At 38.7% G+C, this 12,119-nt stretch overlaps 1 protein-coding gene across 1 annotated transcript in view; it reads left to right on the forward strand.

The window, feature by feature from the left end:
* Window positions 1-575: 575 nt before the first annotated feature.
* The window catches only part of LOC139725545 (uncharacterized), a 62,172-nt gene continuing 50,628 nt past the window's right edge, over window positions 576-12,119 (forward strand). The window contains exon 1 of the mRNA XM_071636632.1: window positions 576-766. Within this exon, the coding sequence (XP_071492733.1) occupies window positions 631-766 (136 nt within the window). The 5' untranslated portion in view covers window positions 576-630. The remainder of the gene's footprint in view (window positions 767-12,119) is intronic.

Raw genomic sequence — 12,119 nt, forward strand, 5'->3', positions numbered from 1 at the left:
TTGTGCTCTGTTACATTCTTTCAAGCAGAAATATCCGAAATGTAGCGGCTAACTCGAATATTTATGGTATCTTCAAGTGAGGAAAGAAACTTTTGTCGGTGATATGATCGCTTGTGTTGATGGATAACAAGAGTGAAGAGCCACAAGGAGTTGGAAAAGGGAGACGAAGTTTAGAGCTGCGAATGTACCATCGCCTTCATACGGGGGAGATGAGGGGTTGTCACCACATCTCGTTGCGGTAAACTACAGGGGACCATACCGCTCCAATCACCGCTGAATTCATGGCTCGTTCACGCATGTATTGACTATTTAATAGCTATAGTATTGGATGTATACGGTGTGATCTGTGTTTTCGTTGACGCAGAGATCCCGCTTCTATCTAATTATCAGTGCGATACACAATTTTCGCAAGATCGCGGACAACATTTCAGTTTAGAGCAAGCATATTCTGCTAAAGTAACCCGAACTGATTTCAGGAAAAAAAAAATCAAAGTTTTATCTAAAGTTCCATTCTGATCTTGATCGAATTTGCACTGGCCTGGCCTGGCGTGGTGTACTTTTGGTTTGTTCTCAACTTGACTGGCGGATAGATTTTTTTTTTTTTTTTGAAGCTGGCGAAGTGAGCTTGAGATGAATATCGTCAACATGGAAGGAATTAAAAGGAAAGGAAAACTTTTAATGGGAAGTTCCGACCTGAGCTTTGTGATATATGAACAGAAATGTCTCCATGAAGCACAAGCTAAAGTATTGCCTTGCCATAGTAAAGGTGAGTTGCAGAATGTTAAACTTTATTTTTCTGTCCTGTGAATCTGTGATGATGGTTTTATACGTTGGTTTTATCAATGGTGACATGTCTGTGTGGTGGTGACATGTAAACAAAGAATGGCAAGTAACTTTCATAATTCTCTCATGATAATTCTAGATCTCATTTCATGTTATAATTGGGTGTCTGCTATACACTCTTTTTGGGCATTCCTTTTAGCAGTTGTCAATTGATCAGTGTATTGACTTACTAAGCTCATTTTCATCAATGAAAATAACTTTTCATACATTATTGCATGCATCATATTCCAGAGTACATTGTCTGCTGTATTCTGCACAATTTGTACAAATTTGATGCATATAGCCCAGGCTCTATAGCATGGCAATGCTAAGAATTTCAGTGGCTCTGATATTCCATTTGTGAAGCTGCTCTTCCGTAGAGTTTGGATAAAATAAAGAGACTGGAGAAGAGGTTTGTGATTGTACCAATTTTATGCTGTATTTCTGAGGAAATACTGAAATCCTGCTTGGAACTTGGTGATAATCCTGTACCTAGACTTTTAACAACTACTGGTATGAACTGCAAGTCCAAGTATACTTGGTCAGGTGTCTTTGAGCAAAATCAGCCCGTCCTCATCAGCTTAAGTGTTTCTTCAAATCTCCTTGTTGTTAATACAGTGTAGCACCCCTGGACTGATAAATTAGTATTGGTATGTGCACAAGATGGTTATATATCTAGTACTATTTTTATGAAATTGTCATATTATGTGCAAATGTGTGCATAATATTGTATGTCAGGTTAGTATCAAATTGAGAAATTGGCTAATGCATGTTTCTGCTGTGCTGTTTCTGTTTCTGTGCTGTGTTGAGACTCTTGATAATGGATTTATAAGTAGAGACAAAGGAAAAGGAAAACTTGTGAAATGGAAGTTGTTTTTTTTTTTTGGGGGGGGGGGGGCGGGGGGGGGGGGGGAGGCAGGATGGCGAAGAGTACAAATGTGTGGAATGAAAGGAGGAGAATCAGTCAACAGGAGGTGCGTTGACGTTTTGTGACAGCACTTGGCTCTCCAGAATTTTTTATGGAAAATTTTAGTTTAGTCGTCATCCTACATCTCTGTTTCTTGCATTCATGATTTTGCCTTTGATTACCTAAGATATTTATGAACTGCTAATACATCTCATTCTATCAATGAAAGTTTCTTGCAATAGCCAGCTGAATGTGCACCATACCTTAACGAATCATCTCTAATTTGTTTCAGTGAGAATAAAGACGACCAGCATACAACTGTCTCTTTTAAACAATAAAAAAAAGTAAGAAAAAAAGAAAGAAAGAAAGAAAGAAAGAAAGAAAAGGGCATAAAATGTTTTGGGGGAATGCTTTGCTTTGCCTTTCCTGGCACTTTACAAGCTGGTTTCACTCTGTTATCTGCTGGACTATCAAAGGCCAATTAAAGGACAAGTCCGCCTTCATATACATAAGGATTGAGAGAATGCAGCAATATTAGTAGAACACATCAGTGAAAGTTTGAGGAAAATTGGACAATCCGTTCAAAAGTTACGAATATTTTAAGTATCTGTGCAGTCACTGCTGGAAGAGAAGACTACTACAGTGTATGATGTCACATGCGTACAACTATAAGGAAAATAAAAAGAGAATTTCACAAAACTTTACTTTTTGAATAAAGTGCACAGTTCTTCAACTTGCTACTGACTACATGTTAAGGGTAATATTATTCCCCCTGCCTTCTGAAAGAGAGAAGTCGAGTGTTCTTTTGTTATGCGAGAAAAATGGAAAAATGTTGAATTTTCTTTATTCTTTCTTTATATCGTTGTACTCATGTGACATCACAAGCTATAGTAGTCTTTTCATCCAGCTGTGACTGAGCAGAAACTTCAAAAATTCATAACTTTTTAACGGATTGTCCGATTTTGCTCAAACTCTCACTGATGTGTTCTACTAATATTGCTGCATTCACTCGACCCACATGTCTGTGAAGGTGAACTTGTCCTTTAAGGTCTGTTTACCTAAATAATATATGGAGTGAGTGAATACAGCAATTGATATAATTAGTAGAACGCATCAGTAAATGTTTGGGGAAAATTGAACCGTCCATTCAAAAGTTACCGGTGTATGAATTTTTCCCAGTTTCTGTGCAGCCACTGCTGGATAAGAAGACAACTGCAGTTTGTAGATCCTGTAAAATGATAAAAGAAAATCAACCTAAAGAGAATTGACATGATACAATTAGTGGGTTTTTTTCCATTAAAATGAAAGAGCGCTTGACTTAGCCTCTTTCAGAAATCAGGGGGAACAATATTACCCTTAGTACAATGTACAGCTTGTATGTGTTATTAACAAGTTGAAGGGAATTTTTTCATGAGAAATTAAATGTTATGTATGTTACACGTGTATCTCCTTATATTTTATTCTTCTACTCTGTGATACACTATACGTGACAACACAAGCTATATTAGTCCTCTCATCCGGCAATGGCTGCACAGAAACTTCAAAGATCCATATGTACCTTTTGAATGGATCGTCAGATTTTTATCAAACTTTTGCTGAATGTGCTTTGCAAATACTAATATTGCTGCATTCACTCAATCCACACATAATTGGTTGAACTTGTCCTTTAATGTATTTCCAATTTGAATGTAGCTGAAGAAATTGTGTGCAGTGCCCAGCCAGGGGGTGAAGCAAAAATACATGTACTGTGGGTCTGTGTATGGCATTGTTATCATCCAGACTCAAGAGAATCAATATCAGAGGAAGTTTTGTAAAGTACATACAGTGTATTACAGAATGCTCGATTTGAATGTGGCAGTTATTGCTGTCCATGTTCACAGAAGCTAATTTATAGATGAGCTACTGTAGCTGTAGGTATGTGTACATGTTTATTGGCAAAAAGCAAAACAAGAAATGATCTATGACCTCTAAACCCTCATTCCTCTTTTTCCACAATACAATATCCACAGTGGTGTGACAGAAATCATGATAGATTGTAGTACGATTTGTTGCACTTTCTCTTGAAGTAAGACAAACTTTGTTCAATAAAGACCCAGTAGTATGGGGATACCATAGAGTGGGAAGGCTGACCCAGCTCAGATTATTTGAGAATCACCATGTAACAAATTGTGTACAGCTTGATCACAGATCTCTATCCTGTAAGTACACACACACACAGCCAAAGAATATCAACTGTTAACAGAGTTTACCAATGTTACAAGGTACCAATGAGCTGAGAATACACTTCAATGCACACAAATATTCACTTGTCCTTGCTGTTTTAGGTTTTTAATGTACTAGTATGGGTACCCTGATGGGCAACGAATGAATTTGGCCACCCATGATTCCCCTTCTCCTGTGTTTTTAATGTCACTTTAGATTCTTCTCTGAAGTACATGTGCACAAATAGCTTGCTTTCTGCTGTTTTGACAGTTTCCTAAGTAACAAACTGTATGACGGTGTTCAAATAAAAAGATACTGTTAAGTATTAATACTCATATCTTCTTCATACATTTAGATGATTTAATTACTATCAACAGACACAATGATTGAAAACATGTGCTCATTTGAAGAATGTACCAGTAATTGCTGTATGATACCAGATCTATACTAAACTGACTCACAACATTACAGACACAATGATTGAAAACAAGTGCTTAGTTGAAACACGTAATTGCTGTATGATGCCAATATCTATAGATCTCTCTAAACTGTCTCGCAACATTAATGTAACTACCATACCTATCCATCTACTGTCAATTACAGTAGTTGTTGAACTATACTTTTTGGTGACAACATCCACCATCCTTGTCCAATCTTTGATCTCTGCATACAATAAAGTCACACACACACATACACACACACACACACACACACACACACACATAGAAAAATAAAGACATAATCCTCAATGATATTCCATTTTGGGATGTAACACTACAAATAAGAAAGTGACACACGTCTCTCAGATGAGTCAAACTCGTCTGTTGATATCTAAATAGATCAGAGGATCAGGGAAACCCCTTGTAAGAGAGAGCGGTCACACCCTGGGCTCAAAGGGGGCTGTCTTTCAATATTAATCAGAGCGGTCAGCAGAGAAGGGTCTCTTTGTTGGAGACTAGCTTAAGCCAAGTCCAGGGATTAGGTGGACAAGAAGAATCAGTTCCCACCATGCACCGGTAGATTAGTGATTCATACCAGACCTGATGGGAGCTTGGACAATCCCTTTATACAAAGAGATATAAAGAGCAAAGGAGGTATCAGGTAAATTTGATTAAGAGCCAAGGACATTTTCGGATGATGATCTTGAAATTGGGATATTCATTGTTGTCATTGCTCATAGAATATTACAAACTTTTGAGTGTGTGTGTGTGTGTGTGTTAAATTGGAGTCTGAGTAACAGCAAGTTCTGGCATTAAATTGGAAGTACAAATGTAAATAGCTTCCTCATGGTGGGTGAAATAACACTTCTGAATGGACATTGTGTCCTTATGCAAAGTTACAGTCTATTAATAGGGAATTAAAAAGGACTGGTCAGACTACTGCGGTTAGTATCATATGGGATTTGAAGTATCAGTCATATTCTTGATTTTTGCAATAAGTACATCAATCATTTTTTTTTTTTTTTTTTTTTTTTGCACAGAGTTCTTATGTTGACTTTTATTATCCCGATTTCACACTTATCACTCTGGGGATCTCCCAGGAGATCCAACACGGAGTCAAATGTGAAACACCCTACAAGAATACTTACAAACTATACGCGCTGTAGAAAATGAGCTCCCTGTTGAATTTCTGTTGTATGCTCTTCTGTAGTTCAAGGTAATGTGATACGGCCTTTGTTTATCACCTTGGATACCTTTTACATTTTACTGTTACCCAGGACTTCCTGGGGCATTCAGGAGTTTACCAGGGAAGGTTTTAGGGTAACATTTTTGAAAAGCCACCCAGCACTTAACCCAGGTTCATCTGGGTGAAATGCTAAGCTGAAAGGGCTAAAATATTAGCAACTTGTGCTGGTGTGAGAGTCCCAAACTGGTACAAATCTCTCTTGGTTCAATAACTTTTTAGGAATTGCCAAATTTATTGAGTCTGACACGACTGGAAGAAATAAAGAGATTGTCAAGGCAAGACAAAGAAAAAAAGAGAGAAAGAACAGGACTAGTCAGATCCAAATCCAGATCCAGACTAGTCAATTTTAGGTTCGGACAAGTAAAAAAAGGGAAAACCTGCTGGGTATCATACTGGCCAACAGGGACAAGATGGACCAATAGAAAAGATGGGTTAGTGTGCAGCTCTGGCTATTGGTTTCTGTTTCACACTCCGATTTAGTGGAGCTAACTCTCATTTTGGTGCATTGAAGTGTTCTAGACTGATTTACTTGGTATCTCACAGCATTCAACAGTCATGAACCGGATTACCTGCAGTGAACAACGTTGCCTGTTGTAATTTTGTCCCCTCCAGCTAGAAAGAGGCAGAATACTCTATCCTGATGATGTGCTGTAGAATATAAAACGAAGCTTCCGTGTGTCAGACAGTCATATAGCTCAAGCAAGTGTAAGATTCCACTTCACTTCCTTTGTAAAGAGTGGTGTGTAATCTGATGAAGCGGTCCATCGCACACGTCAATGACAAAGGGGTTCACATGACTGTCATGTAGGTGACTAGCTATAGTCAGCAAATAGCACAAACCCAGCAAATCATGAATGAATGAATGAATGAATTGAGAGACTGTAGTGTCTATTTACTGGAGAAGTCACTGCAACCGCCGCTACTCATGCCACTTAAAAGACCGAAAAAAAAGCTTGTGACTCCAGGGCAACTTTCGAGACGTCTCCAAAAAGGTGACAATTTATTCACCTGGATGTTGCAGGGATGTTGTGACCTCTCTGAGATGTCTTCACAGCCTCGGAGACATCTCTGCAACGTCTCCACATTGTCAGAAGTAGGTTACCATGGGTCATGGCAGAGTCACAGAAAAGTCTCGAACACTTTGCAGACATAAATTAATCTCCACAACTTGGCCATGACTAAGGAGACGTCGCAAAGACATTTCTAAGACATAAAAAATTTGGACATGTTCAATTCTTTTGTGACTCCTTTGGGACCGGGCTGGTCTCCAGGAAATGTCACTTAGGAGGAGGTGTTTCGGCAACCAGCTAGATTCGAGTCAGTAGACATCAGAACGCCACCTGCAAATTTGTAGTCTCTAACCCCCTATTCAGACGCATGCCATTTTATACCAAAACTCAATAACAAAACGAAGTATAAAGAATCATCGTAATTCGTATAGCCGACAGACCATTCAGACACTAATTTCGACTATTCTGGGAAACGTCGTATAGATATGTGCAGTTTCCAACTGCGCATGCTGTTATAGTCATGAGTGACAGCTGTTGGGTCACCTTTCGTGTGCGCTCCCATTAAGCCCCGCCCAGTTATACCATTCTATGGTCGCCATACATTCAGACGCACATGGAATGCTCATTCGTTATCGAGTTCTAGTTCGAAACGATGCTCTGACCATCATTTCACTATACGTCGTTTCTTTATACGTTGTTTCATAAGTCAGCGTTCAGACGTATAAATTTATCGTATAGCTATACCGTTTTGGTATAGCTATACCATTCTAGTATAATTTTTTGAATGCCCTGTGATCCAGTGAGATACCCACTTCAGTCATAATAGTACATCAGAAAACAACCTGAATGGGAAAAACCATCTGGAGTCTTTTTTTTTTTGACATGTGTACATGTACCATTGTCACTTTTGTCATGTTTAGTCATGTTAGCTTGTAGTTTAGCACAGTGTGGAAGCACTCGAAAGTTAGTCGCTGATTAGAACCACGAGACATCTTAGGGTTTGTGGCACTCTCTCCATGAACCACAGGGGGTCCTGTACTGGTACTCGTAGTTTCACTCCATGTGTACACAATAATCAACGAGCTTAATGAGTTAGCGTGACCCTCGCTTCTCGTTCGCACCCGGGTCAACCTCTAGCTGTGCTATTTGTATGGGCACGAGGTCAATAGCAAAGACTCTTCACTTCCGGCGTAATCATTGAGTAGAATTTGCTTGTAAGTTGTAACTTAAAGTTTAGGTGCGCGTGTGAACCTGCATCATGAATTCACGAGTGGAGCTAATCATCGACAGTTAAAGGACAAGAACACCTTCATTGACATGTGGGTTGAGTGAATGCAGCAATATTAGTAGAACACATCTGTGAGAGTTTGAGCAAAATCAGACAATCCATTCAAAAGTTATGAATTTTAGAAGTTTCTGCTCAGGCACGGCTGGATGAAAAGACTACTATAGCTTATGATGTCACATGAGTACAACGATATAAAGAAAGAATAAAGAAAATTCAACATATTTCCATTTTTCTCCCATAAGAAAAGAACACTCTACTTCTCTCTTTCAGAAGGCAGGGGGGAATAATATTACCCTTAATATGTGATACGTCAGTAGCAAGTCGAAGAAATATGCACTTTATTCAAAAAGTAAAGTTTTGTGAAATTCTCTTTTTATTTTCCTTACATAGTTGTAGGCATATGACATCATACACTGTAGTTGTCTTCTCTTACAGCAGTGACTGCGCAGATACTTAAAATATTCGTAACTTTTGAACGGATTGTCCAATTTTCCTCAAACTTTCACTGATGTGTTATACTAATATGGTTGCATTTTCTCAATCCTTATGTATATGAAGGTGGACTGTGTCCTTTAAATTTTCGACCTAAACTTCAAGTTTGGCAACTGCGTGTGAACGTACAATGTAACTATTGTAACTAATGTACAGTAAGGTGAAAAGGTGTCGAGGTAGTAAAGAGAGACGTTCCAGGCCAGGGAGTACCTCCTCTGTCAGACCAGCTGGTTAGCAGAGAAGGGGATTACCCTTAATCTAGCAAGACTTGTCTTACTTCCCCCCAAAACTATAGTCTATGGTTCTAGACTAGCTTGGTGGCAAGGTTCATTCTTGACGAAGACAATTGATCAGTGAAAGAGTGGAATTTTTCTTGCCCTGTGAAAAGAGCTATAGTTCTTGACTATCAGAGAGATATGATGTTAAAGTTTGTGGAATTGATGGGAAAATGACTTTGGAATGTGACTTTTCTATCATGTGACATTTTTACCAGTCAGGTGGTAGTAAAGAAAACCTCACAAATTTCCAAAGTGAAATAACTCACAGAACTGTGTTTGTTTTGAAAAATACTGTCAAGAGTCCTTTTAATTGTCAGCTACATTTTTATTGATCTATACTGGTATGAAGTTTTTACAAGCATACCTAGGAGTTTCAAAGTTGGGATTCATTCAATCTGTACATTGTACAACAAATAACTCTGGCTGCTGATTGAACCTGATTTTGTGATGATTTTACTGTGATACTTTTGGCAAATATTGTGTTTAGTAGTTCAAATTGTAGAGGTTGGTTATCTTCTTCAATAACATGCTTAGCTGATCACATGGTACACATTTCTTCTACGTTCAAGATCAATCTGCTTTTGTATGTCACAGCTTCTCAAAAAACATTCTGTGTTCCAATCCCATGTGTGTCTGCAAAATGACTCCAGTCAACTTTTAATGCCAGTTGATAATTTATTGTAAGCAAGTATATCAATGTAGGCCTACATTATATGATTTGTTAAAATATATTTTGCCTATTTTTGATACAGTAAGAAGCAAGTGGATAGTAAAGAGAGTTGTTCAATGAAAATTGACATTCATATTTAACATGAGAAAAACATGTGACAGAACTGTCCAGTGCTCGTATCCCAACTGCAGTTTTATTCCTACATTTGTACAGTGTATACAAGTCGATAAATGAAACCCCTGTGCACTGCAGATATCTTGTGTATACATGTCTGTACATAGTACAGGTTATTTGTGTGATTATCATCATCCATACATGCTTCCTGATATTGCTTGTCACTTGTCAATTAAGCAAATTTGTCTTCCTGGGATACTGAGAGAGGCCTACAGCATGTCCTGCATTCGTTTAGCTTTTGTTGTGCTACAATTGTAGCTGTGATGCCACATACATCTGTACATGTAGAGACTCAGAACTTAGTAATGGCCACATTTAATAAGAATCTGAGAAACCAAAAATAGTTGTTTGTTCACACTCCCCAATATACCTTGTACATGTGTGCATTGTACCTCCTACACTCACTTCCATGTACCGGTACCTCTTAAACTTACTTCCAAGCATAAAGATGCACTATCATGTGATACACCGATGTATTGATCGACTGTGCATAGGATTGTCTTCCTCATAAACATCATTTCATTTTTTGTGTGTGTATACATGTATGTGCATATTAGATGCTGTCAGATGCTGCCTATTTGCATGAATTTAGGTTTAAAATGAAGTTATGATGCCCCTCCCCTTTATTCCTCCCTGTGGTTTATAAAGAGTGCTTGCATGGGCAGCTTACATAATGCTGTACTTTGGACCAAGCTGTCAAAGAACTTTAATTTGGGTAACACCAAACGTTTAAGAAATGAATGAGAGAAAATTTGCAATCACGCGAGCATTGCACTGGTGGAAATGAAACATCTGGAAACTGTAAGCAGTCCGTGCTTTATCAGTTGAACATTGTGCCCAATATTGAACCTCATAACTAGGGCAAATTATGATAGAATATGTGGGCAATGAGGCACATTCTTTTTCCTGCCCTATTGGTTTAGATACAATGTAGCTTCCAGTGGGACCTATATCCATAAGTGTGTTACTTTCTATATCTGGATGATGAATGGCACATATCATGATTCCATTGAATTGTGACTCAATATTTCAATTGGAAGGAGTTCACATGTCCGTGCCACAGTCGTAAAGTGTCTAATTGGAAAGACTAGGCTCCCTCAATAAGATGTCTGTCACCAGCCCGATCACATTTAGTCATAGGGCCAGTCTATCTCCCTTTGCAGACCCTGTTTTTCTACTTCCACACTGCCCACCTGTGTAGGCTATATCATTACTTTCTTCTATGCTGAAGGGCTATTCACCAGGATAGCCACATTTGTAATTCTGAGAAATATCTTTGGGTGCCATCTTCCATAGCAACAAGTTTGTGTCAGTTTTTAATAGCAAAGTGGCACACAGTGAATGTCGATTAACTGGTCTGAAAGCTAAAGGAACTTCACGATAGTAAGGTTACTTGACTGTAACATCACTTATCACAGCTGTAACATAAAAATCATCAAAGTAACAATAGGTCTATGCCACTATTTTCATACCCCCGCCACACATAGTGTGAAGGGGGTATATACTGTAGGAATGACCGTGATGTTGGTCGGGCGGTCGGGCGGTCGGGCGGGCGGTCGGTCGGTCTGTTGCAAAATCTTGCTTCGCGAACTCCTCCTACAGTTTTGAAGCAATTTAAATGAAACTTTGGGTAAATGATGATATTGAGGTATAAATGTGCAAGACATTTTTTTGTGTTTGTCAGACATTGCATTGCCATGGTAACCACAATTTTACCAAAACCTTGTGGATTGAATAACTTCCATAGTATTTAAGCAATTAATTTCGAAATTGGTATCTATTATGATCTAAAGGTGTAGTTATGCAAGACACTCTTTGTGTTTGTACTTGACAAAGCGTTGCCATGGTAACTGCATGTTTTCTTCGAAATCTTGTGGAGTGAACAGCTTCCACAGTTTTGAAGCAATTTAAATCAAATTTGGTAGGCATTATGGCCTTGAGGCATAGATGTGGAACACATGATTTTTGTGTTTGTCGGACAAAGCATTGCCATGGTAACCATAATTTTACCAAAACCTTGTGGATTGAATAACTTCCACATCATTCAAGCAATTAAGGTCAAATTTAGTATGTATGATGATCGGGAGGTGTAGTTATGCAAGACACCAATGTATAAAGGCATAGGCGTACCCAGGATTTTTTAAAGGGGGGTGTTCAGTGGCGTACCGTGGGTCAAAACATGGGGGGGGGCACCTCATGGAAGCAACATCAGAATTGCATAACTGTACAATTAAATGCGAGCGAGCGGAGCGAGCGAGCTTGAAAATTTTGACATTTTACAGTCCCCAAACTGCCGTTTGTAGCTATATATAATAATATATGTATATATATATTTGCTTTGGAAATTAAGGGGGTTGCACCGGGTGCAACTGCTGGCAGTTGCTGGCAGTAACATCAGGAGAATTGCATAACGATTAAATGCGAGCGAGCGAAGCGAGCCAGCTTGATAATTTTGACATTTTACAGTCCCCAAACTGCCGTTTGTAGCTATATTTTTTCGCTTTGGAAATTAAGGGGAGGGGGCGCACCGGGCGCAACTGCTGGCAATTACTGACAGCAACATCAGGAGAATAACATAACGATTAAATGC

The sequence above is a fragment of the Diadema antillarum genome, unplaced genomic scaffold (assembly GCF_040938485.1).
Source record: "Diadema antillarum isolate AM-2024a unplaced genomic scaffold, OU_Dant_1.0 seq00000049_RagTag, whole genome shotgun sequence".
NCBI lineage: Eukaryota > Metazoa > Echinodermata > Echinoidea > Diadematoida > Diadematidae > Diadema > Diadema antillarum.